Here is a 26,056-nt window from a genome sequence, read left to right on the forward strand (position 1 = left end):
CGGTCTCCGTTATTGTTTGCATGTCAAAGAAAAACAATGCGAGAAAACTAGCATAGTCTATGAATAAATCCACGACTTCACAGTGGATTTTATAATTAGTCTAAATGAAAAAAGGTCTCCGTACCGAAAGGATACAGGCTTATATAAAATATTACGTTTTATTTTTACAAAGAAATTAATTTTATTTCCATTCAAAAAATTAAATGCTTACTAAATCGAAATATCTTACTGTGTTTTTTTTATAACCTAATGTTTTTTGTTAAGAAAATATGACTGCTAAAAAATTACAATGCTGTAATTGTTTTGAATTATCTGTTGTTGCCTGTTAAAAGTACTACAGTATAAGTATTTACCTAATTTAATAATTTCTTACTGATTTTAGAATATATTGATATTAGATTTTAGAATATAATGATATTCATCATTATAAAAACATCGCTGTTATAAATACGATTATTTTACCTCAATCGTTAGTGCATTGCTCATTTCTTAATATATAAAAGTGTATTAGACTTTAAATTCTACCGAGTGTATGATAATTGGACAGTTGAGATCTTTACGGGTACGATTTATCCCTGAAGTTATCTTCGTGTTTTCAAGGTAGTTGCGGTGGCGCTGAACATTCTGGAAATAAATATTTTTTAAGTTTCTTAAACGTAATATAGTAGTGTATATAATATAGTTGTTTATAAAATATAGTAAATAAGAATTCAAGTATATATATATCTATTTCAATAAAAATATGTATATAAATCCGGGCCAAATCCGGCCACGGCAGCTATTCTCAACGGATACTAACCAATTTTGCAATATCTCGTCAAATGCATCATTGACTCTATGCGTAATGTCATATCGACTATTGCGATGCCTCTTAAAATTACAAGTATCTATGCGCAGTGTACGTCTTGACATATTCACTAATGCATGCATGTACTGATTATTTTTTTAATACTAATGTTAAAATTTTTGCAATATTTTAAATAAGATATTTGAACCTAATCGATGTACTAATAATATTATAATAAGTTAAAACTTGAATACCCTATAGGTTTATGTAGTATCTTTCCTGTTATTGAATTTAAAAGAAAAAACTTGCTTATATAATACTTTCTTAAGTACGTTGAAAATATTACATTCAAGTAACGGTCATACATCGTGACAAATGTGCTATTGAGGTGCGCTGAGGTATTTAGGGTGTGTTTGGGCAGGTGACACTTGTTCTCTAATTGGGTATTGCATAGGACCACCTACTTATGTCTTCAAAATGTATTTTTTGTGTTAGTAATTACTTCCAGGATTATTCAAATAGCGTAACAATCAAATGACAATAAAAGTATTTACATTTTTTATAATTAGAAGTTATTTGTAACTATGTGGAAACTGAAAACTTAATTCTGATGTCCCTGTTGGTTAGTCGAACCTACGAGAAAAAATATTTAGACTATTCCGAAACCAACGCCTTAAATTATACAAATCCGCTAGGACATTTTTATTTTTTCATCGTAGTTTTTTATGTTTATAGTTTTTTTTTTTTTTTATTTTTATGTGAAATTCATTGGATCTACATAGAATATATGATCTTGAATGTCATGATTGTACAAGTTTACTTTAAAAAAATATAAAATGAGACAATAAGCGTTCGTTAATCCAAGCTTTCAAGCCATTTCTTTTTATGTATTGTAATCAATGGTTGTGGAGTTGTTAAAATATTTTCGTGACCATGTCGAATGTAATCGGATTTCGATATGAAGGATTAATAAATATGAATTGATATTTTATTGATTTTTACATCGCGCGTATAAAATATACCATCGTCCTGGTTTAATAATGGTACGGTACATTTTGTTTTTCAAAATGACTTGGATTTTATAAAACTATACTGATATTATTTTATTATATCTCTATAGTCTTGATTTCTGTTTATGAGTGTTGCAATATGATACTCTTTTTTACAAAAAGTATTACGAATTCGCTTCAATTTCATTTTATGTTATAATCACGATGCCAATATATTGGATGCGATTCACATTCGTTTCACATCTTCATTTGTTCTTATATATTAATTACTTCACTTGGTGATAGGTTTTTGTGCAAGCCCATCTAGGAACCCACTCATCAGATATTCTACCGCCAAACAGCAGTACTCAGTACTATTGTGTTCCGGTGAGTGGGCCAGTGTAACTACAGGCACAAGGGACATACCATTTTAGTTCCCAAGGTTGGTGGCGCATTAGGGATATATCGAATAGTTAATAATTCTTACAGTTCCACTGTCTATGGCTGGTGACCACATATCATCCAGGATTGCTTATTTTTGTAGGGCATAAATAAATGGCGTTTTTTCTAGAATTGTGGTCTGTAAAATTAGAAAAAAAACCATTACAAATGATGTGGATTTTTTATTGTTATTATTATTACAGTTTCTATTGCTTTAAGATGACTGGCATTTAATATGTGTCATATGATTGCGCTTTGTGAATTGGGCTCAGCAGAGAGAAAGTGATATCCAAATATTTATTATTTTAAATATTATATTAAAAGAGAATATCGATTACGTCGCTTTTCATAATTTCACTGGTGAATACGAAGTCAGATCTTACAGAATAACAATGCTTGTAAATTACTACAAATGAAATACGTGTCTTGTTTCGTTCAAGTGAAGTAACCAATATTTATTGATAACAAATTAATTATACATAATATAACGAGAACAGTCTGTCTGTATGTCTGACCATCAATGAATTAGTAAAATGCTTCTATTAATAAAGATTTTGAGTTTAATTATTTCACTTGGATTATAAATGTACATCGCTAGTAATCGTGATAATATTAGATAGTTTTAGTTCTTTATGTTATATTTATTGTAGTTACAAATGCCGACGAATGAAATTATATCAATGACGCATTTATCCAGTTCATGTTCATGGCACTTACAACAGGAAACGTAGGTGATTACCATCCATTGATCGTTATATATGTATATTGTTTTAGCGAGACGAATATAAGTTGAGTGTAATGAAAAAACTGTCTCAACCAGACCAGCTTGCTAGTTAGATTTTTGTTAAGATTATTCAGCTCCGCCCTAAGTACAACAAACACCCGGTTGCAAGCAGTATCAAAAGAAATGAAAGATTCAAATTTTCAATAAGCATGGTCAATGACTTGCCTATTACCGGTGTGATTTTACAATACCCTGCACCCTGAATTAAGACGGGCCTGAGCATAATCATCAACGAGCAATTAGCGTGGAATCAAGTCACCAACAAAATTTGATATGCGACAGGTACGTTGTCGATTATGAAAATCTGACAAATTATTTCTAGATAGGACGGGTAATCTTGCACAGATGCCTCGAATAAGTGTGTGTGTGCTGATTATGATTATGTATGCGAGTAGACTCACTGCAGACGGCGCAGGCTATCTCGTCGCTGTTGTCCCCGCAGCCGTCTCGGCCCGAGCACGCGACCGCCGTGCTGCGGCAGCGCCCGTTCCCACACCGCAGCGGGCAGAAGTCCGCTGCACGCCAACTGAGAAAACGGTATTATTATATTATTTAACTTTATTTTAAATGTATCTATAAAAATAAAGTAACAGGCTGTAATCTAGGTACTATAATACAGCACGGCTTAGATTAAGACAGTTGCAGATGTTCACCTGACACATACAGTTTTCCTTACAAAGTTTTCCTTTCGCTGAGCGCAGAATAACTTATGAATAAGTATAGAACGTATAATAAATAAAGAAATTTTAGTAAGGCTTGAATACACGATTTTCGGTTAAGATTTATGTGTTCAACCAATAAATCACCTCGGATCATCATGAAAATGTGATCATAAAATACTAACTATATTTTTGAATTCCATAACATAAGTCTAATTTAAACTAGATTAAATCTGAGTTTATTATTTTTAAAAAATCTCGTTGATCTGGTAAACTGCATTTGATATATTCCATTTGAAAGAAATCTATCATCATAAAAATAATCTACGGGCGATCAGTACACATTGTGAAGAATTGGCAACTGTACCTACTAGCCAATTCAATAAAAATTCTACAGTTTATAAAATGTAATTGTGTTATATCATGTATTTACCGTGATTGTTCATTGCATAGATGTGGAGGCTCATCCGAGCCGTCCTTGCAGGAGATTATGGCATTGCAGAACTCGTATTCCGGTAAGCATTCACCCGACCCGCAACGGAATGTGTGTCGCGGACAACTGGAAAAACACGATCGTACTGTTATACAACTTACAAAACTAGCCTCGACACCAACCTGTTGCGCACAATCACGGAATCTATTACTTGCACTACATTTTTCTACAGTTTCTCAAAGGAAAACATTTCATTATGATATAAACAGTTGAATTGCATTTGTCGGCTACTTCCAGGTCTCAAGAAATCTGTCAAGTTATATTTTTCCCTAGATCCATAGGCTCACCCTCTTCTCCTGGTGGCCCGACAGTTCCTTTCGTCCTCCCCGCCCGGACACTGCACGACGCCGTCACAGCGCGAGGAGCGCGATACGCACGGCGAGCCCGCTCCTCCGCAACGAAACGCGTGTATTGGGCAACGTTCGCCAGTACCATCTGAAATAATGTTTGATTATATTTATATTTTGTTATTAATCACGACGGCGAGCGAACTGAACTGGATAGTTCATTTGGAATCAAATTTTTCATATCAACCAAACCAATCAATAAAATAAATAATATAATTGCGTCCATATATTTCTAATAAGTATATTGGTTTAATGATGTCGATGTCTTGTGGTACCACATCCTCCTTGCTTCCAGTCTTACAAAATTATAAAAAAGAATAAAGACATAAACGCTTCAAATCTTGTGTAACTATGTACTTTAGTCTGTCGGACTGCGTAAGTACATTTAATGGTTAATACATAGAGAGAAATGGAACGACACATTTCGAAAAATTACCATCTCTGAAATTTTCACTATGTTATAGCGAAGCTCATAGCTTTACAGTAAGAGCACACGAGGCCCGGAACTAGACCCCAGTCGAAAGGAGTCGGATTTATATGATTATGCTTAAATATTTTTGTAAAAAAGACCCACATATCGTCGGTTGTACTGGTACTGAGGCCCCGAAGGCCGAAATGGTCTGAGACGGCTCTAGCGTCCAACCATGACTGGAGTACCTTTTACATAGTTACTTTTCGTAGTGTTAGACAGTTAACCATTTTACATTGGTAAATAATTGTAGTCTCCGTACTTTTAAAATAAAGAAGAGAAATTACTTTTCCCAGTTAAAGAATTAGGTTATTATTTACATTTGACGCCTAGTCCAATTTACCAGCAACAACGATAATTTAAAAATTGCTGTTATAATCCGTCACCAAACATTTGTGAACAGGGTTTTTAAATGAAACTTTGCTTCGTTTGAAGATAAGTGATATACAGTTTAAATAATTAATAGGATATGAATAAGTTGTGCAAGGAAAGAAACCCGTGCATAGATATTTACCTCTACCTGTACCTTGGCATTTCTCGTCCGATCCGTCCGGACAGTCCTTACGACCGTCACAAACAAAGTACCAGCTTATACATGTACCAGTCGACCGACACTGTAATATATAAATTGAGACATAATATAATTTATCCAATTATTAATTAAGTTTAATAACAATGTTGCACCTTTATCGTAGATTACTGACTAATTGACTCACTTACTTGGAATGTGCCCGGCAAACATCCTCTGTTGCGAGCTGAACAAGCCGAGGTAGAATTTGTACGGTATGCACAATCGCATCGCTTATTAGCACATCGTGTGTTTGGATCCACCATATGACACTGTTCATCTGTGAAACAGGGCATTCCCAAAGACGCCGGTCCGACGTCGAACGAAACAGGATCGGCGCGAATACGATTTTTATCTAAAAATAATATTGTATCGATTTTCAAACTACTGCTAATTAAAAGTACCAACCCGATTTAATTGATAACATTTAATAAGTTATAATATATATTAATATATTATTATTATATTACCGTCCTTCTTCGATAATATCTAGAATCATTAACGAGTAGAAGTTTATTAATAGTACTTGAAGTTTTTGTAACTAACCTTTTAATGAAGATTTTTTTTGATGACCACTTTTATTAGACTTATTACTATTCTGATCCTTTGTAGTTCCTTTCTTGTTTGATTTCTTTTCAATCGTTGGCTGAGTGACCACTCTATATATTGGTTGATCGTTAGCATGCAAATTAGCTGTCATTTCATCAACTCTTATCAATTCATTAGGTTCCCCATCTTTTCTGTTTGATACCGGTAGTTTACTAGGTTCTATAGTGGATACTTTTAAGGCAGTTTGCATAAGGGGACTATCTTCTTGTGTACTTAGTACGTCATTTTTACTGGTAAACATAGGTAAATTACTCGGTTGAATATCGTCTTTAATTGCTGTTAATTTAGATTTTCCAATGGAATCCACTGGTTTGGTAATTTTTTGAAGCTTGGATAATTTATCGTATAATTCTTGATTTGATGGTGTTCCCTTAACAGACTCTATAGTTATAATATCTTTTTCAAGTATCACTGCCTCTGTTGAATACGCAGATGGTTTTTGAGCGACGCATTTATCTCCGGTTTTCTTAAAAAACGCGTTACAAGAACACCGTCCAAACAGATTTGGTATGACGAATTCACAATGACTTTCTTTATCCCACAAACGGCAATGTTCATTACTGTAACAGACGTGACCCGGTGGTGCAGCTACGGAAAAGAAACAGTATTATATAAGAATTCGCCGAGGAAAGATTCGCTAACGAGGCCACTGTTAGCGAATATCACAATTTTTTATGTTTGTTTAATCTGTGTTTGTAGTTCATCTTGTCGTGATTAAAAGAAAAAAAAAACAGAAGAAATCCTATTTTTTTTATATTGGTAAATGTACGGACAAATTTACTACCTGGTGGTAAGGATATGGATGGTAAGTGGTTAACAATCCCTATAGACTCATAATTTAAACAATTCCTTAAATGGATATTGGAAATGTAAGGAAAGTTTAATATTTTTTACCACTTCTAATGTCCATGGGCAGTGGTGACCACTTACCATCAGGTGATCTATTTTTCCTTCCGCCTGCCTATACAATAAAAAAATCACCAATGCGCCACCAACCTGGGGAACTAAGACTCTACTACTGTCCCTTGTGCCTGTAGTTATATTGGCTCACTGACCTTTCAAACCGGAAAACAACAACACTAAGTATATATTTATATTGCTTGATGGTAGCTTATAGATGCTAGCTTGTAGATGAGTGGATGGTACCTAACCAGAAGGGTTTGCTCAAAGACCTACCACTAAATGATATGAGTCAGATAAATCGATCACAAGTCCACCTACCCGCATTGGAGTAGCATGATGGAATAAATATTAAAATAAGATGCCTTAGTCCAACGGATGCACATTTTCAAGCATAAAATAAGTGTTGTTAATAAATACTAGCTATAAAAACCGTATTGAACTTGTCAGCCGTGAAAAATCATTAGTGATATACAGCGGTTGTGATATGAACCGTAGTTAGTAATTTACTCGATGGCAAATGAACGACTTCTCACTATATGCTCTGATAATCGCTTTCTTAATAAATATAAACCTAACTTATCATTCACGTAGATATTCGGATTAAAGATTTCTAAGCTTAATTGTAGGATATTTCATTGCATGTGATATTAAAATCAATACTATATACCTATAAAACTGAAATTACTGTAAATGTCCCACTACTGGGCTAAGGCTTCCTCTCCGTTTGGGGAAAAGGCTTCGAGCTTATTTCATCACGCTGTTCCAATGCGTGTGGCAGATTTTCATCCGACTCATTTTGCTCGTGATGTTTTTCTTTACCGCCGAAATGAGATTGACTATATGTAAAAATACATGAAAATTCAACGGTGTTTGTATAGGTTTGAACCCGCAATCATCGGTACAGTTCCGCGGATTTGAATAACTGTACCATCTAGGCGCCTACACCTATAGCGAGTTAAAATTATGTTACATAGCATCGTTTCTATAGACTATGTTAATCGATGTACGAGTTCTACTTTAGGCGAGAAATAATTCTCACACTATCCAAGCATTATGAGTTATAATAAAATATGTCATTAAAGGCACAGCATCGGCTTGACAGAACAATCGCCTCATTTTCTCACAGATCATTCCAGATATACATTACGGAAGTGATTACTATGTGCGCGCAGTGAGCTAGTTATAAAAATTGGTTAGCGCAAAATATGCGATTTAGAAAAACGCAATCACGAATTGTTATATTAAAACCAGTTATATTCATTTCGATTGATCGAATTGATATCTCGACTTTCATCTGCCCGAGTTATAGATTGGCATGGTGGCTTATCTGCACCCAAAACAACAAGTTATTACCCGTGACGTGACCGATTTGGTGTAAGTTCAGTCGAATAGCGGTAATGAAATCGAAAGTCGTACTAGCTACTAGTACTACTATTGAAATTATATTGCTTCGAGGACAATTTAAAACAACTTAAATTACGGTGAGGCAAAAATTGCTTATTATTTTACTTGTATCACTAATATTGATTTGTGGTTATTTGAAATTTATCCGCGTCAATTATCGAGTGTCATAAATGTTACCATAGACAATACGAATGTTACTCGTAGTTTCAAGAGGTTAAATACATCCAATTATACAAACTTCAAATATAATAACATAATTTGAGATATGTGTATATATAAATTTTTGTTTTTTTAAAAAAAACTTACGTGAAAGACAGGTATGCTTCCTAAACTGCAAATGTCCGTCTGAACATCGGCAAACTCCATCTAAGCAGGCGCTGTAGGCAACTTTTAAGGTGCACTGTTCCGACACCACGCATTCGGAGCCTAAGAGAGTCGCTGTAACAAAAAGATTTACTTAGTTTATTGCCTGAGGACTAATTGGTTTCAAAGCACTCATATATCTGTATACGGATAAATAAAAAAATAAAATATTCGTTTTATTCATATTTATCTGCATATATAAATAAAACAAAAACAAATTAAGTACATTATTGTCTTGTTCTATTATTTTATTCGTATTTTTAAAGTTTGATCGAAATAAAAGCTTAAGTATACTTTCTTTGAGTTTTTCTTTCTTCGTGGGAAGAAATTTGAATTATAGTTTTACTTTCTTTAATTGTAACGAAAATATATCATTATTCACATTAATCAAATAAATAACATCATATGTTTATATTGATACTCCAATTAATAAATTGTTTCAGTATAAAAAAAAAAAAAATATTTATATTATTTGTATATATTTAAGAAATTATTGTTAATAATTCTTATGAAAAAAATATATTAATTTATATTATTTCAATTAATATGTTTAAATACATGACCTGTTTTTGCTATAACGACGTACATACGATATCTAGAAAAAATATTGGGGACTGATATTATGAATATATCTTACGTCATGGTAATTAATACAATCACATGATTTTATTCAAATTTATATACTGTTTTCTCTTTAAGATAAGTATTAATTTTGAAAAAAATAATTGAAACTACTATTAAGAGTTTAACAATATTTATTTTATGAATGAAATAAAACATCTTCTATTGGGCTCTTGCTCAAGTTTATTATATTATAGTGAGTTCAATACAGTACTGTATCTAAAATCTTTTAATACTGACAAAATATATTTATGATATTTATAAGAGGGCACAAAAAAATTAAATTCAATGTAGACATGCATGTCATGTGCAGTTAGAATGTTCATCAAAACAGAACAAGGAAAAACTTGTAGTCTATAAGATAACGGATTTATTATGTATTTTTAAACATCTGAATATAAAAAATTAAGATTAACTGGGCGTTAACAGACATATTCTACGAAGCGTATGAATGAAGGTGGACAGAAAATTGAATGACGAGGTCACGACTCTACGCGTATGCGACCCTATTTTGTGGTTCAAGTTCACAGTCGGCTTGTAGCATCAATTTGTATGCAATGTATTACTTTTGACTTTATTTTTATGTATTTGAACCGTAATAAATTTATGATGATATGCACGTTTCGTATCCAATACGGTCTAGTGATCGTAGTGACATAAAATTGAAAAAAGCACATTTGCATGATTTAATACATACCGAACATCGGATATAGGTATATTTATTTATCGCAAATATAAGTCCAAATAATATGCTAATAAACAAAAATAATACATCATTTAAAATAAAGATTGCTAGCAATAATAAAAATATAAAGAAATTATACTATCCCCGGATATTAATATATCTATCATTCAGATTCGAACATTTTTAGTAACTAATAAATAAAAAAAATATTTTTAGCACACCCAAAACTGCTAAAGTAGAATTGCTGAAAGGTTGCATTAATATTGCTTTATTTTATATTAATATCTAATTAGAAATAAAAAGCTAACCAACGTAAAATAAAAACGAAAAATTAATCAAATTCAGGTAGAGATGTTTTTAGTGTATTGCTAAACAAAAAAAATTACTAAATCAATATATACAAAACTTATACCAGGAGATGCAGCACGTTTCGGAGAAGGTTTAAGTATGGAATATTATTATAGTGCTATAAATATCTGTAGTGGTGTAACACATAGCATCGATCCGTGTACTTTTGATTGCATTGTTTTTGTGAATATGCCGATGGTGTAATAAATAAATAAATAGTGATGCTTCACGGTATTACCTGTCTTAAATTTATACTATTGTGTAACAAATATGAATTGTACATTCATGTATCATATATTTATTGTAACTTCTGAATGGATGGCTAAGAAAAACTTTATCATAAGTTAAATGTTACATATTATAATTATATTTACATTAATGCAATCTTTCTATTTTTTAATATAACAATAAATTTATAAAGTACCCGAAATGTCGCATTGTTTGTGTAATATTAATTGTTTTATACATTGCCATGGTCGAGTTAATAAAACGAAACGAACAGTAATTGTAAGGAAGTAAAATTCCATTCATCAATCACGTTTGCATGTGTCAACACTGTGTAATTTATAGTATTCGGAAAACATTTTCTAATAACTTAAATACGATTTTATAATAGTGTTGAAACTTTCTGCTTGTGTACACATAGCCGACACTTTCGAACGATTATCAGTCTGGCACATAACAAATCATTTTACATACCAGTAGTTTTTTTGATTTAATAATGTGCCGATAAAGCTATTTAAATGTTTGTATAATTAATTCCTTTCAATAATAAGTTAATGATGATCATTTAAAAAGCGTATGTGGTGAAGTACCTTCCGCATTTTATAGTAACTGTTGTCAAGTGCTACTTTGATAAAGCACACGTGATAATCTTGGTAGATTTTTTCGTGGCAGGGTTTTGTGCAACCCCAAATACTTGTTATTGTTGGGTTTCGGTTTGAAAGGTGAATGAACCAGTGTAACTACAGGCACAAGGGACATAAAAACTTTTTAATTTTCCCAAGGTTGGTTGAGAATTGCCGATGCAAGGAATGGTTTGTTGTTGCTTAAAATTAAAATTGTAAAATATTGTATAAAAAGTTTTATTCTTAAACATTAATCAAAGAACTTAAACATTGATTAGAGAGATAGATGAAATATGAATGTCCATTGATATCTACATTATACTATTCAGCGCTGTATTTAAGAGGTCGCTGTTTGAAGCAAAAAATATCCAGGTTAATACTAATTTTCAGTATTGTTACGTCTTAGACAGATCTCATAGATGAAATCAAATATGTTTGACACATAAATCTTAGAAACGAAGCGTAAAAAGATGAATTTGTGTTTATTGTATCGTTTACAGATGGACAGGCGTGAAAATTTAATTCGCGTGGCTTTTCGGTTTCCAATCATAAAATTTAATCTGTGGCCTAATTTGTCAGTGTGCCTCAGTGACCGCCTTTATTTTGTGTTATTCTTTCGTTAACTTGCATTGATTTACAACTATTTTTTACTGTGGACCGTAATTAAGACAGCAAAACGTATGATTCATATTTAGTAAGAGTTATGTACTTACAATGTATTACATCCTGAAGTTTAAATAAAAAAAGTGTATAAATTAAAACGTTTGTAAGAAATGTTCCTGATATTTTAGATATGTTCATTAATGTTTTAATAAACTGGTCTAATTAATTGAATATATCCTCTATGTGTACCCTATTGATATAATTATATGTTATAGTTATGAATAAATTGTTACATCTGTGCATCAAATATAATACGTAATAGATTAATCGCAATATTTTTTTTGTCGGTAGAAAAGGAAATTTGTTTCCATAATTACACATAATTCATCACCTGTGCGGCGGTGAAGGAAAACATCATGAGAACCTGCGTGCTTCATATTTAAATTAAATTATGCCATATGTTTTTCCACCAAATAGAATTGGAACCACGTGATGGAATGTGGAATGCCCCAAACCTCCTCCTCAAAGGCCATAACCGAGATGTGGAACATTTACAGGTTTACTTACTTTACAGGATTATAAAGAAGTTCCAAAATCTTCGTCTAATAAATGTATGTTGCTATTAAACAATAATTCTAGAAACACTATTAACTGGAAACAAATTACACAATACTATACATTTTTTTTGTCGAAACCATGTTTACAACTATCACACACAGGTCAGTGGAGCATTGTGTAGTAAAATTAAATTGTATTTTTTTACTGACATACCAAAACGTACACACATGAATACAATATGTGAACCATTAGTCATACCTAGATATGAGTTAAAATAAACTAGTCTTCGCTGTCGCGTATAGGATAAGTAACTTTATGATTGGTTTTAAATGTTATCGCTTCTATGTTACTAGATAAGAACTTCATTTTTACTTTAGGTAAAGTAGCCAATTCATCTGCATAAATATGCACTGTGTCAGGAATATTAATGACTGTATCGCATTCGTTTTATTTGTTTACGTTACGATTAATTTTTTACATTTTACATTAATAGCCTGTAAATTTCCCACTGCTGGGCCAAGGCCTCCTCTCCTTTTGAGGAGAAGGTTTGGTGCTCCAATGCGGATTGATGGATTCACAGGTGGCAGAATTTCGTTAAAATTAGACACATGCATATTCCCACACGATGTTTACCTTTACCGCCGAGGACGAGATGAATTATAAACACAAATTAAGCACATGAAAATTCAGTGGTGCTTGCCTGGGTTTCAACCTGCAATCATAGGATTAAGATGCGCGCGTTCTAACCACTGGGCCATCTCGGCTCTATGATTTATTACTTACTATTAATTAACTTAATGATGTGTAACTCTTGTTATATTTACTACTGTATGTTCCTTTTATTAGTATCACTGCATTAATATAACAATGTTGGGCAAAGGTCTCCCTTAGCCTTATTTTTTATAGGAGGATTCTGTAAAGGATACATATATTCTACCCTGTATCTGGCTTCTTCCGATAAATTCTGTTTCATCACGATGTTTTCCCTTCTCGAAACAACATAACTGTTAAACAAAAATGACTCATGTGTTCGAATAAGTTCTATGTGTTTTATTTACTAGACATTTCGACTAATTTTTATATACTAGTAGTCTAGTTGAAATTTCAATGTATTAAATACTTACAATAATAATGAGGCTGAATGATGATGATGAGAATCATCTCACATTTAAGCATATCATTTAGTCATCGTTTCACATCATCAGATGAGAAACGATGAATAAATGATAAGGTTTTTTAAGGTATATAATATTATTATTAGCTTAAATGTTTAATTGTTAATTTATATAGCTTGATGATATCCTTATAAATTTTATTATTAGGATATAAAATAAAAATATTGGTAAATCCTTAATAAATATTTCTACTTTTTTTATCTCCTATTGAATTTTACGTTGCTAGAACTAATCGATTTGAAAAATGTGATACAACAATTCATAGATAATAAAAGAAAAATTACAACTCCGATTAAAAAAATAATAAACAACCTTCGTACATCTATTTATGAATATTATTATCAAATGATTATACACTTACATAATAAAATGGAACGCTTTTAATTTAATGAAGGATAACAATCAGTAATTAATTTTGTAAATATTTGTCCTATTTTTTATAAAATAACGCAAAAAATAATAGGATACCTAATTGACATTAAAATTATGTCTGAATAGTTTCCTTAAATTACTGGGATTAATAACAGTAGTGTTTATATTAAATAAATTGGGTGAATACTAAAGAAAGATAAGAATCCAAAGTATTCGTATTATTGTTAAATATAACGTAATTATATTAAACATTTATAATATTATATTAAATTGACAATATAAATTGAATACTGATTTTATAATAAAAAAAAATCTTGTGAATACTTTTAAACATTTTATATCTTCGAGTCGGTTAATAAAGGTCAGTAATACATGTACGAAGTGAGTGACTCGTAAGTAATTTTAAGACCCCGACTTTTAATGTAGATTTATTAGCGACATATTGGATATGGTTGGGTTGGGGAAGAATTGTCTGCAAATTGAAAGTAATTTTCGTGTAGAATACAAACAATGAATAGAAGGAATGATTCTTTAAATCTTATCTCATAAGCAAGTTAGAAAATATTTTTTTCCATTTTAGGAAAAGCGTTTAGACCCTTTTTTATCACAGGGTACGAGAAAAAAGTTAATTTCCTTTATATATACAGCATTTAAATTTATTAAATATAAAAAATATCAAGGCTTACAAAACCAAAAATATTTGTAATTAGAATCGCATCAATCAATATAGAAGGCATTGGACATTATGCATTATTACGTTTACCTTTTTAATAATGCATAATGTGTTTATAACTTAATTACAGTTAAAATTTATAATATCATTCATATAAGAAATTATTTTGATCTAAAACATTTTTATGTATACAACAGCCATAATATTAACTTAAGTGTTGAAGGTATAAGTTTTAAATTCTAGATTGTTTAAGTAAATTCTATATTTATTTGTTAGTGCATTGACATTTTTTTTAGTAACTCGACTTTTTTTGCGGCGCCATGTGTAAATAGCCTTAATTGTGCCAAGAGGGCACAGAGTATTTCGCTAATCACTTCGATAAGTGTAACGATCTGTCACTGATGACTGACATTGACATATATAAAATTTATGATTGTGTTTTGGCGCTAGAATATCTGATACAATTTAAATGTACTTTATAAATATATTTTTACTTAAAATAAAAAATAGTATTATAAGTATTTAAATAAAACTTAAAAATCGTAATTAGCTAGCTTTTAAAGTAATATAACAATAGAAAAAATGAATAAGCGTAAAGTTGAGGAACACACGATTCGAATCCGAGACCTCGGGATCTATACGACTAGACCAACGAGGTAGTGTTATATTTACATAGTACAAGAATTAGAAAACGAAAACATTCACTTAGCACCACTTACACTTTCATACTAATGATAACAATTAAACTATCAACGGATTTACTGGAAAATACCTCTTTCACGCGAAGGCTTGACAAGTGAAATGTTAAAGACATAATTAAACGAGCAGTTATGATATTATATGCATAGTAATATTACATTACTTATATGTTTCCAAATATTAGAATACAATGTTGTTATGTAATGTCGTTTTGTAAATATTTTTTGTTCGACCATCGACCTAAATGGGTAAAGGTATAAAAATAAAGTTTTTAAATGACAGAAAATTAAAATAGGCTGTATATATCTGGCTGCCAGTCATATGAAAAAATAACACGGCATACCAGAGGAAATTAGACTTTAGACTTAACAAACAGTGGGTTATTAAATCTAAATATAGACAAAACCAGTAAGACTAAATAAGACAATGGAACGTAAACCAGAACAGAACATAAATCAAAATAACCTATTAGTACTTTAAAGAATGCTTTTTTTAAAAGTTTTTTTTTTTATTTGAGTACTTACGTTATTTATTCTTTTTTTATGAGGTATCCGATATATTATTTGTACTTTGGATAAAACAACTGAAATGAATAGATGAATAAGGCAAGCGTGGGATAGTCTTCTAAAGGACGTGCCAAACATTTATTTTACATTTTATTGCGTATAATGTGTGCATGCTGAGTAGTTGATTATTTTCAGAAGATGTCTTGTATTGTACGCCTGTATTAAACTCTGTTATATTTTATTACACACATTTACAATATAACATAATAAAAAGCAGTCATAATCATTAAAGTCAAACAACTCATAAGCTCTAATAACTATTTATTCTCTCTATTTTGTGTCATATAAACATTTTGATTAATGTGTTATAAAATAATCAACCGTTAATATGTATAGAATTATTTTATTAAGTATAAATTGCCATAGCGATCATCGCCTAAGTTAATTTCCGGATGCCTTTGGTGAAGAGCCGAAGTTTATTGGTCATTTCATGTTTGAGTTGGCAACATGATTATTTTACCGCAATCAAATTTAGTAATATACGGTCTATTATGCAATATAATATTTTATAAATTATATGTCAACAGCTAGGTTTATGAAGACTAATATAAGTATGATTTTTATGTTGATTAAATGCAGCCTTCAGGTCAATCTATAATTTATATTATTTTTTTATATATTTTTAGACGAATGGTCGACGGTCGGTTACTTAATGGTCAGGTAAGTGGTCAAAATCAAAAATGTTATGTCTCTTGTGCTAGTAACACAACAATATTTAATATTTGCATAATTAGCACAAAAATCTACCCCAAGTAAATTACACATTATGCGACTTGTCTTTCTGGTTCAAGTAAGCAGCATGATTAGCTTGTGCAATCTAACACGAAACATCGTAAGAGATATGATGCTTATATATATGTGTGTTTTTATTTATAAATCAGGACTATGTGGTGTAATTCCGTCTCGGTACGTACCTATAATCCATTCATCTTTTATTCCATCGCCAAACACTAATACATTTCTATGTATAAACTATTCCAATTGAAGTATAAATAAAGATAAACATATCTTAAATTTCCGTATTTTATGCGATTTGCTATTAACTTAGTTATATTGTAAGACTCACTACTAATAGTTTATGAGATATATATATTTTTTTATAATACAACACCATTACAGAAGTGTAACTAATTATATCCACTTTAATTTTACTTCCAAAATTCCAATAACAATTTCGTCTCGACCAATGATATCGCGTCAATTTGCTGTCATATGTTGTTTATTTGGCTTTTCTCCTCTTGGAGTAGATATACCAGTATTTTAGTTTGAGCTCCCTAATGTAATCACACACAAAAGAGATATGACATCCTAATTTCAATGGTTGGTAATGCATTGATTGTACGTAAGGGATGCTTAATATTTCTTACATGTAACGAATCACGAACAGGTGGCTCTTTTGTTTTTCTACCTTGCTATGTTAAATTTAAATTTACTCTGTACATAAAATTAATTAATTCAATTTGCATCGCAATAATGTGAGCTACATTTACTAGAACAGAAAATCTATAATTGTTCCAGTAATTACCTCGTAATGAGGGTGCGTGTAGTTATGGCTTAAGAGTCCATAACTCATTCATAAATATTTAGCCCGTTTTTTTAGTACTTACTTAATTTTAAAACGATAGACTTGCAAAATATGCAGTTTTAATGCTATTATTTTAAAAATTTACGAGTAACATATTGTTATAAACGAAGCTTCAAATACATATGGTTATTTTTAAAGGTTTTGAGGTTATATCTAAACATAATAATCTACCAATATTGAATTTATCAAAAGTAACTGGCAAGAAACTGAGTAATCCTTCTTTTCCGTAAATTATTATGATATAGCATTGGTATGTTAATAAAGTAACAAAATTACGGAGTGTCTATTTACTTACATTCAAGACACGTAGAGTCGTCAACCTGTGCATAGTACGGCCGACATGTGCATGAGCCTCTGGTGCATTGTGCGTTCATAACACTACAGTCCCCATTAGAGCGGCAATTTGATCCTAACGATGACCCCTCTGTTTGTAATATCTGGAAAAAAAGGAAAAAATTATATGAATAATTATCGTCACCATATAATATCTATTATTGTAGTAGGAATTTAATTAAAAGTAGCAAATAGTTATGAATGTAATGTATGAAAATAACTCAAACCTTATCCCCTTTTATTAAAAAGCTAATTTTGTTCTTACACAAGCTAAAACTGCGATGCTTTCATATAATAATATAGAGAACTACTATTACTTTTGATTCTGTTATACTTTTATTTCATTCTAACAACATAATAAAGCTACATTTATGGTATGTTATGGCAAAGCATAGCATTTAGCCGAAAGCGTCAATCGCAAAAATCTCATAAAAGTTGTAGTAAATTGTACGACTTATAGGGAATCGTAAAACTACGCTGAGATAAAGAGAGGGATGCGGCTCCCTCTGTCCTGCGAATGGCTGGTAATAATGAAGTGGCATTAATCTCACAAGTTGAGTGAACGCACGCAGCTAAGAATAGGTTCAACTTCTAAGTATTAAAAAGTAAAAGTAAAAATTTAGAAAATTATTAATAAAAATAAACGAACTCTATATATTATTTGAATATAAAATTAATCAAAGAAAATATTTTTATACATAAGTTGTTATGAATGCGGAACTATGTAAGTAAATTTCGATATGAAACGAAGTTACCAATGATTTGTAAATTAATTTACATACATTTTGATATAGTCTGTGTTTTAATAACAAAATATGTAGTTGGTTTAATAGAGATGAAACGGATATCTAGCATGTATCCGGCATGTATGTATCTTGTCTTTTCGGCTTAATTTTACCATCCGGCCGGCCTACGGAATGTAACCGGAATGTAACTTTTGACAACTATATTAGTTGTGTGGCGTTCAAGATAAATTCTAGCTAATTAAAATATTAAGTTTTTTTTAGAGCGTGAGTTGGCTACTTTTAATTTCATTTATTTTCAAAATTAATGACGAAAGCATGTTGTGGACGACATTAAGGTGAATCTCCACACTCCACTTTCTCAGGCGTTTAAAGTAAACCGCAACTGTTGTAAAATTGTTTATGAATTCCGAACCATAAATATAATATGATCCCTTTCAGTTTTACCTTCGGCTCTCAAATAATTTGCTTTGAATTTTGTGTATTGTATTTTAATAGAAATATTGTAAACAAGTGGATTTCGATTTCTTATTAATTTCTGCTTTCCACATTGCTTTGAGCTTTAGACATTCTAGGCCTCAGTTACTAATTCCTCACATGAAGAGATTAATTAAAACTAAGTATAATTCAGCTAGAACTATATTTCTGATCGATCTGGCAGTATTCAATCGCATACCAGCCGCCGGATATCCGGCTATCTGGCCTAGGAGATGGGCGGATATCCGGTATTCAGACAAATAGTTCTTCGTTTAATTTCTACTATTTATTTTTCTTGAACGCATTTTTACAATAATAATAATTAAGCCCTTTTGACCGAATTTCGGCCAGGATGGTTCATTCCAAAGACTAACCATCTACGAAAATTTATAGTGAACATTTGCCTGTGCAAACATCGGTGTACCTTCTCTTTCCCAGTTATTCTACGTTAGGTTACGTTAGGTTACGTTACGTTAGTTGTTCTACGTTATTGTGATACGACGAGAGAGAGGAGGAAAAACGACTTTACGTGCCTTCCTAGGAATGGTATAATAACATCGAATTCTTAAATACAAGCTGTTGCTGAAAACGAATTGATAGAAAAACCCGATAACTTTTACTGATCCGACATTAGATTGACCTCGAAACCTTACAAGGAAACTTCAAAATATATTTCTAAAATATGTTTGGTACGAATGTGGGCTTTATATTGTTTGTTTTATGTTTCGATTAAGCAGGTGCGCTCAGCATTATGCAATATCAGTATAATTTACAGTTACATCATGTTTGTAAATTGCCGTGACAATCTTAGTTAACGTGTCTTCGCGTATATTAGGATATCCTCCTACCGTGCCTACGCTTCTGATGTATCCAGTGTGCAATTAATTATATCATAAAGATAATTTAATTTACCTTCAAGTATATTCGTTACTTCAAGTTATTCGTTTGTTGAATCAACTCTCTCGATCTAGAAGTAAAAACCTGTACGATCACTTACTTTGTTTAAGAAATTAATATATCTAGTTTTATTTGTTAATAAAACACAATGTTTTATTTATAAAGTTAGTCTAATTTTTTACCGAAGTAAAACAAGAATATTTTGTTTCCTCTACCTTGAGATCGCACATCGCAGTTTCTATATTCTATATTTAAGTTACATTGGTGTACTACAGAAAGTATCTGTAATGTATGAAATACTTGTGCTTATCGAAGCATCGCTTCCGACCATTTCACCAGAAAAAACAAGCCTATTGAACTTTCCTGCCCATAAACTATTTCTGCAAAAGTCACGTCTATCTGTTGCTTTAAAAAAGAACGAACAGACTATCGGATTTAAAACATTAGCGGGAATTAAGCATTGTATCAAGCAAGGAATGAATGTATGATATTATGATACAAAATTACCTATTGTAATGCGCCGACGTTTTTAATAGTTTTATTATCAACGGAGCTGTACTTTTGTATTACATCTTGAAATGCATATCTATACATAGGTATAACACTAATACATTTTTAAATAACAATCTGAGAATATATCGCTATTAAATAAAAGTCGATAGATTATTTAAAGCTTAATCCAGGTCTCTTTTATATTACTTGTTTGTTCTATTCCATAAAGGATAACATCGCGCGAAAACCAGCATATTCCATCTCGTGAAATTCGGCCACACGTGTAGCAGCCGCCAAATTGAATTAAAACAGCAGAATACGCTTCTCCTTAAAAAGCAGAGGAGGCCTTAGCCCTCAGACATTTCCAGGCTTTTACTATAACTTTTCATTTGTACCATTAATTCTAGGATCTAAGTTCTTGGTGGTAGGGTATTTTGCAAGGTTTTTATTTTATTTGATTAGGTACCACGCAATTATTAGATATTACACCGCCAAACAGCAATGCTTAGTATTGTTCCTGTTAAATGGTGAGTATAAATGCTTGCAAGCGCAAGATACTTAACATATTAGCTCCCAAAGTTGGCGGCGCATTGGCGATGTAAGGAATGGTTAATATATCTTACAGGGCCAATGTCTACGGGCGTTGGTAACCATTTAACATTCTACATAAAATCTTTATATGTGCCTATGCAGTTATTATTAAAGTTATTTACTCATTTTCATGAACAAATTGTCTACGAATTTATACGTAGGTACATATATCTATTCATAAATAATGAAAATGTGTATGAACTTTCCCTTACGACAAAAATTAAATTTAAGGAGAACGGTTCAGAAACGTATCTATAAGTTATTCAAGATCCGGAAACATGAAATTATTCAGTAAGGAAGAAGGGTCGACATGTTACGCTGTTTCATAATTTACGAGTTAGTTGCTTTTGTAACGTATGAAGTCTTTGATATAAGAATTTGTTACACTTTGAATAAATAAGAGGGTTACACTTAGAATAACAACGACAAATGGACATTTTTATGACTATAGTTCGTTTCACAGATCTATATTAACGATAAGCGGAAGATATTTTTAATCTAGAATGTTCCTTACAATGCTGAATGGATTAATTCTTGTAAATTATTAATGCTTACAATATTTAGTAGTATGTTTTGTTTATTTTTTTGGATTCACGAAAAGCTGAATACGTTTATGATAGTATTAAATAGACGATAAATGTACAAAATTATATGTATCCACAATCGGAATAATACGTCGGTAGTGAGGCTAGTAGGTACACAAATTAAATTATAATTATGAAGGTAGAAGAAAATTAATATATATAACAAATCAAACTTAAGAATATGAAACCTCTTTTGGCACAAATAAAAGCCAGAAAAAAAAGTAAACCTCTCATACCTACTGACGCTAATTCAGTGTTTTTAATAAATGTTTCTTAAAACCATTATTAGTTTATGTAATTTCTAAATATAGTTTCAATACATATAGTATACTAGAAATATTTATAGCGCGTAGCTAACAATTATCATTTATGTGTAAAATAATCATTAATATTTTATAAACACCGTAATTTCAATCCAATGAAACCACATTTATAGCATAGCGGTTTGTAAAGTTATTTTATGGAGCTAATGAAAATACATAAATAAGTCAATTAATTACATTTGAACTAAAAGAAGCTTTATGTAATTAATGTTAACATCACCGTGTGTAATGTTTATGTACGAATAACTCAGAGCCCTCGAATCGTATTTATGGATAAAAAAAAAAAAATTAAATACAATAAATTTTATCTGTATAAGTGTTAACCGATTAAAGAAATATAGGATATGTGGTATAAATATTGTTCTTAGAATATTCCAAGCTAGCTACCCGCCCCGGCTTTGCACATATAGAACTCAGGAATAATGTAACTTCCTACCAGTGATAAAAAAGATCAATATTTTTTTACGCCCTACATTTATAGTTCCTTATAATATTTGTATACATATGCAAGTTCAATTGAACCAATCTGACTTATCTAATTTAATATCTATCTATCTTTAAATGTCATAAAATAAAGTTGTGTTTGTGTTTAAAGTCAATATACATTACCCATTTAAAGAGATGTCAGTTTTAATTTATATGCAAAATATTACAAAAGCTATATATATACATACTTCACATATAACCTTAACGTATCATTAAATAATCCGATGTGTTTAAACATATATTTATGCATAACAGTTATGAAGTTGAAACGTAATCCGATATAAACAATTTATCTATATTACCGGCTTTAAAAAAAATTGTGTTTTATGTACTCAGAAGATTTACATTAGGTAAATAACATGACATTACACGAATACGTAGACTTATTATGTAACATTGTATGAAATTTCAAAGCATGCATGATTGTTATATGCAATTAGTCTAACAGTCAGATGATATCTTAAGATAGAATGAAAAGAGATTTTTCCTATTAATGAACCCATGAGAGCGTAACCGGGTTTTATAAATCTCTCGAGCATCTCCCATGACTCGGTCCAGGAAAAGGATGACGTGAGTATCAAGTGTCAGGATAGACTTTCATCGATGGTAAAAAAGTTTATTACGTACACGGCGAAGTAGCATTTGCAAGCAATATCCTGGATATTGTCATTAGGTCGGTAAATCATTGTGTGTTTTGCCTCTACTTAATGTAAGTTGAAAAACATAATGCATGTAAATAAACTGTTCGAGTTTCCGTATGTGATTTTTTTTTAAATGACTATAGACGATATGATACATGGCATTCGTTTCGAAAGAGGGCTTATTTACGTTTATGCAAATTTTCATTGCTATATTGTCAAATCAATATTTCGTTATGATTTTGTAACTATGATCAAACAACACCAACAAATATCATATAAAGTGTGTTATGATCGAGTTTATGGACCCTAAAGAGGCTATTTACTTCTGATTCCGTGTTTAAAAATAGCAGTTTATATCGAAAAAAAATTATCCATGAAAAAACTCCTAAACCAATAGCTACTTAAGTCAATTAATCGCATGTAAAAAAATGTTTGCGTGTGTGAAACCATCGATCAATTCAGTTAAAATATAAATAGCAATTAATAGTAAGTATTAACGCCGAGTGTATATAAGTATAAGAGAAAAAAAATTGCTGATATTTATTATGCCATTATGTTACTAACGTTATTAAAGTAATTCAATGAAATTACACTTACACGTACACTTTAATCATAGAATTTTACAAATATCTGGAATATCAGATATTATATAAGAGCTCGACAAAAACTTAACTGTATCTCTTTATGAGTCTTGAGAAAGTCTCCGGTGCGGCACCTATTCACACATGACAAGAGAACAGTAAAATGATGTAATAAATAAACTTGTGGCGTAAATTATTAAGTCGGTACTGACATTTACTGAAAAATATATATACAATGCAACATCAACACCATTTACGGGCTTCGAATCTCATAACTTCTAAGGAAGCATCTTTGATTTTGTATCATACGTTTTTTTTTTAAATGCAAACAATGTTGCTAGTTTTATTAAAGATGTACTTCATCTTAAAAACATGAATAATATGTATATTTTTTTAAACTAGAATTGTCAATTATATGTAACTAGTTTTCGCCCGCGGCTTTTCTCGCGTTTTAGGGGTCTCTCGGCAGTTGTTTTGCGTAAAAAAGTAGTATGTCCTAAGTTTAAGTTCGCTTTATACTAAATTTTATCAAGTTCGTGCTTAGGCTATGAAAGAGCAACAGACACACAGACAGACTGACCGAGTAGAGTAACTTTCGCATTTATAATATTCGTTTATATTGTATTGACAAAGAATATTAGAAAAATTAAGATTTTTAAGTAAATAAGTACATACAATATATTTAAGTAACGTTCGTTAAATACTTGTGGAGTGTACAAAGCAAAAGTTATGTTTATACGCAATGACCAATTAATATTTAAGAGCCATTCTAGATAAGTATGTTCAAATATTGTGCGACGCGTACAATGCAAGTTAAATACGAAAGTATTTAAAATTGTATTTTAAATACTTGGATTAAGATATATTTTAGTTTGATCGAATAAACCTGTTGCTGTGTGACCGGAAACTAACATGCGTGCGAACGCTCCGAGCCTTATAATGAATCAAGCAATATTTGTCTCACTCATTGGCGCCTTTGACTTAAAGAGTACGCGTCCAATTGTAGTAATTGGTGATTTATATTTATTATATACAAAACGTAGTACAAATGATTATAGGTATATACATTTCTAATCTATGGTCGTTATTATTATGTCACAAGATTACAAATTTAACGAATTTATAATAATTGACAAAATATGACCGCAAAATAAAATGCATGAAATGTTTATTGTTGTTTTTATAATTTTTTAAATTAAATTAAGTTGCTTATAATTAATAGTTACTATATTTTTTTATTTTATAAATTTATATATAGAACGATCGCCACTAACTCTTAAACTACTAATTTATCTATTCAAAAAAATTAAAGAGCTCGCTGTTATTAATTAAAAGGTACCAATTAAATAAAAGTACATATAAATACATTTTATGACTTAAATGAAGTCGCTACTAAATCATAAACAGTTACCTTATAATGTCTGAATGGCTAATTGTGCATTGTAAATATATTCAAAATATTTTCCCATCAAGTGCGACTGTGCGTGGATGTTGTGGTAGATGTCGGAATGTCATTAACATAACGCCCGAGGGTTCGAGCCGTCGATTGCATAAGGCAATAAATACACCACAAAGACAACTCGTAGTTACAAGACAGTAGACACCTATACTGATTTTTAAGTAATTCACGCGACCCCAAGGTGCGTATTAAATACTAACTATATTCAGATTAGAATTTAAAATTGAATAGAATATATTACGAAAATATGTCTACGTATTTTTTGTCTGTGGTTTAATTCATTTATGCCTATCAGTAATGTTTAGATGAGATTGTAAAAGTGTTGCGTTGCTCACAGCTCGTGCGACTTCTATGATCTTGCGATGAATGGTCGTTGACCGCGCACGCGCCCTACGTTAACCACAATTTAAGCCTAGATTCACTGCTTGAGATATTACTTTTGATTGAAGACGATTTCATGTTCTAGGTCGACGAAATAAACAATTGACGTGATACCAATACCGAATACCTAATACAATTTTTTTTAATTAAAAAAATATATATTTGGATAACACTTTGATATATGTATGTATGAGTATGAGCATATATATAATATTTCATATTAGTTTAAAATCTATATTATGTAACTGGAAACATTGAGTGATTGTACGCGGTAGTGTAAGAAACTACCGGTACGATTTAACTTTGTTTTTGTGTTAGTTTGTTTATTAAGGAAAGTTATAACGTCACGCTTAGGACCTAAGGTGGACCAGTATATAATCAGTAGGCAAGTACTTACCATGGATGTTTTATTTATATAATATTATACGCAATAAAACTCCTCTAGGTTCTGTTAGTTTAATATGTTGAGACATTTGCTTTATAAATACGTACACACTTATAAAGAGTGCACCTTGACCT

General features: G+C 31.1%; 1 protein-coding gene across 2 annotated transcripts in view; it reads right to left on the reverse strand.

Annotated features, from left to right (window-relative positions):
* Nucleotides 1-281: 281 nt before the first annotated feature.
* The window catches only part of LOC125064759, a 36,294-nt gene continuing 10,519 nt past the window's right edge, over nt 282-26,056 (reverse strand). Inside the window, exons 2-10 of one of the 2 annotated variants that reach the window (XM_047671960.1) lie at nt 17,845-17,986; nt 8,760-8,891; nt 6,084-6,734; nt 5,690-5,892; nt 5,496-5,583; nt 4,441-4,588; nt 4,094-4,219; nt 3,403-3,527; nt 282-624 (exon numbers count right to left, since the gene is read on the reverse strand). In XM_047671960.1, the coding sequence (XP_047527916.1) occupies nt 596-624; nt 3,403-3,527; nt 4,094-4,219; nt 4,441-4,588; nt 5,496-5,583; nt 5,690-5,892; nt 6,084-6,734; nt 8,760-8,891; nt 17,845-17,986 (1,644 nt within the window). In that variant the 3' untranslated portion in view covers nt 282-595. Of the gene's footprint in view, nt 625-3,402; nt 3,528-4,093; nt 4,220-4,440; nt 4,589-5,483; nt 5,584-5,689; nt 5,893-6,083; nt 6,735-8,759; nt 8,892-17,844; nt 17,987-26,056 lie in introns of both variants that reach the window. The other variant, XM_047671959.1, reaches the window with a different exon arrangement.

The sequence above is a fragment of the Vanessa atalanta genome, chromosome 6 (genome assembly GCF_905147765.1).
Source record: "Vanessa atalanta chromosome 6, ilVanAtal1.2, whole genome shotgun sequence".
Lineage (NCBI taxonomy): Eukaryota > Metazoa > Arthropoda > Insecta > Lepidoptera > Nymphalidae > Vanessa > Vanessa atalanta.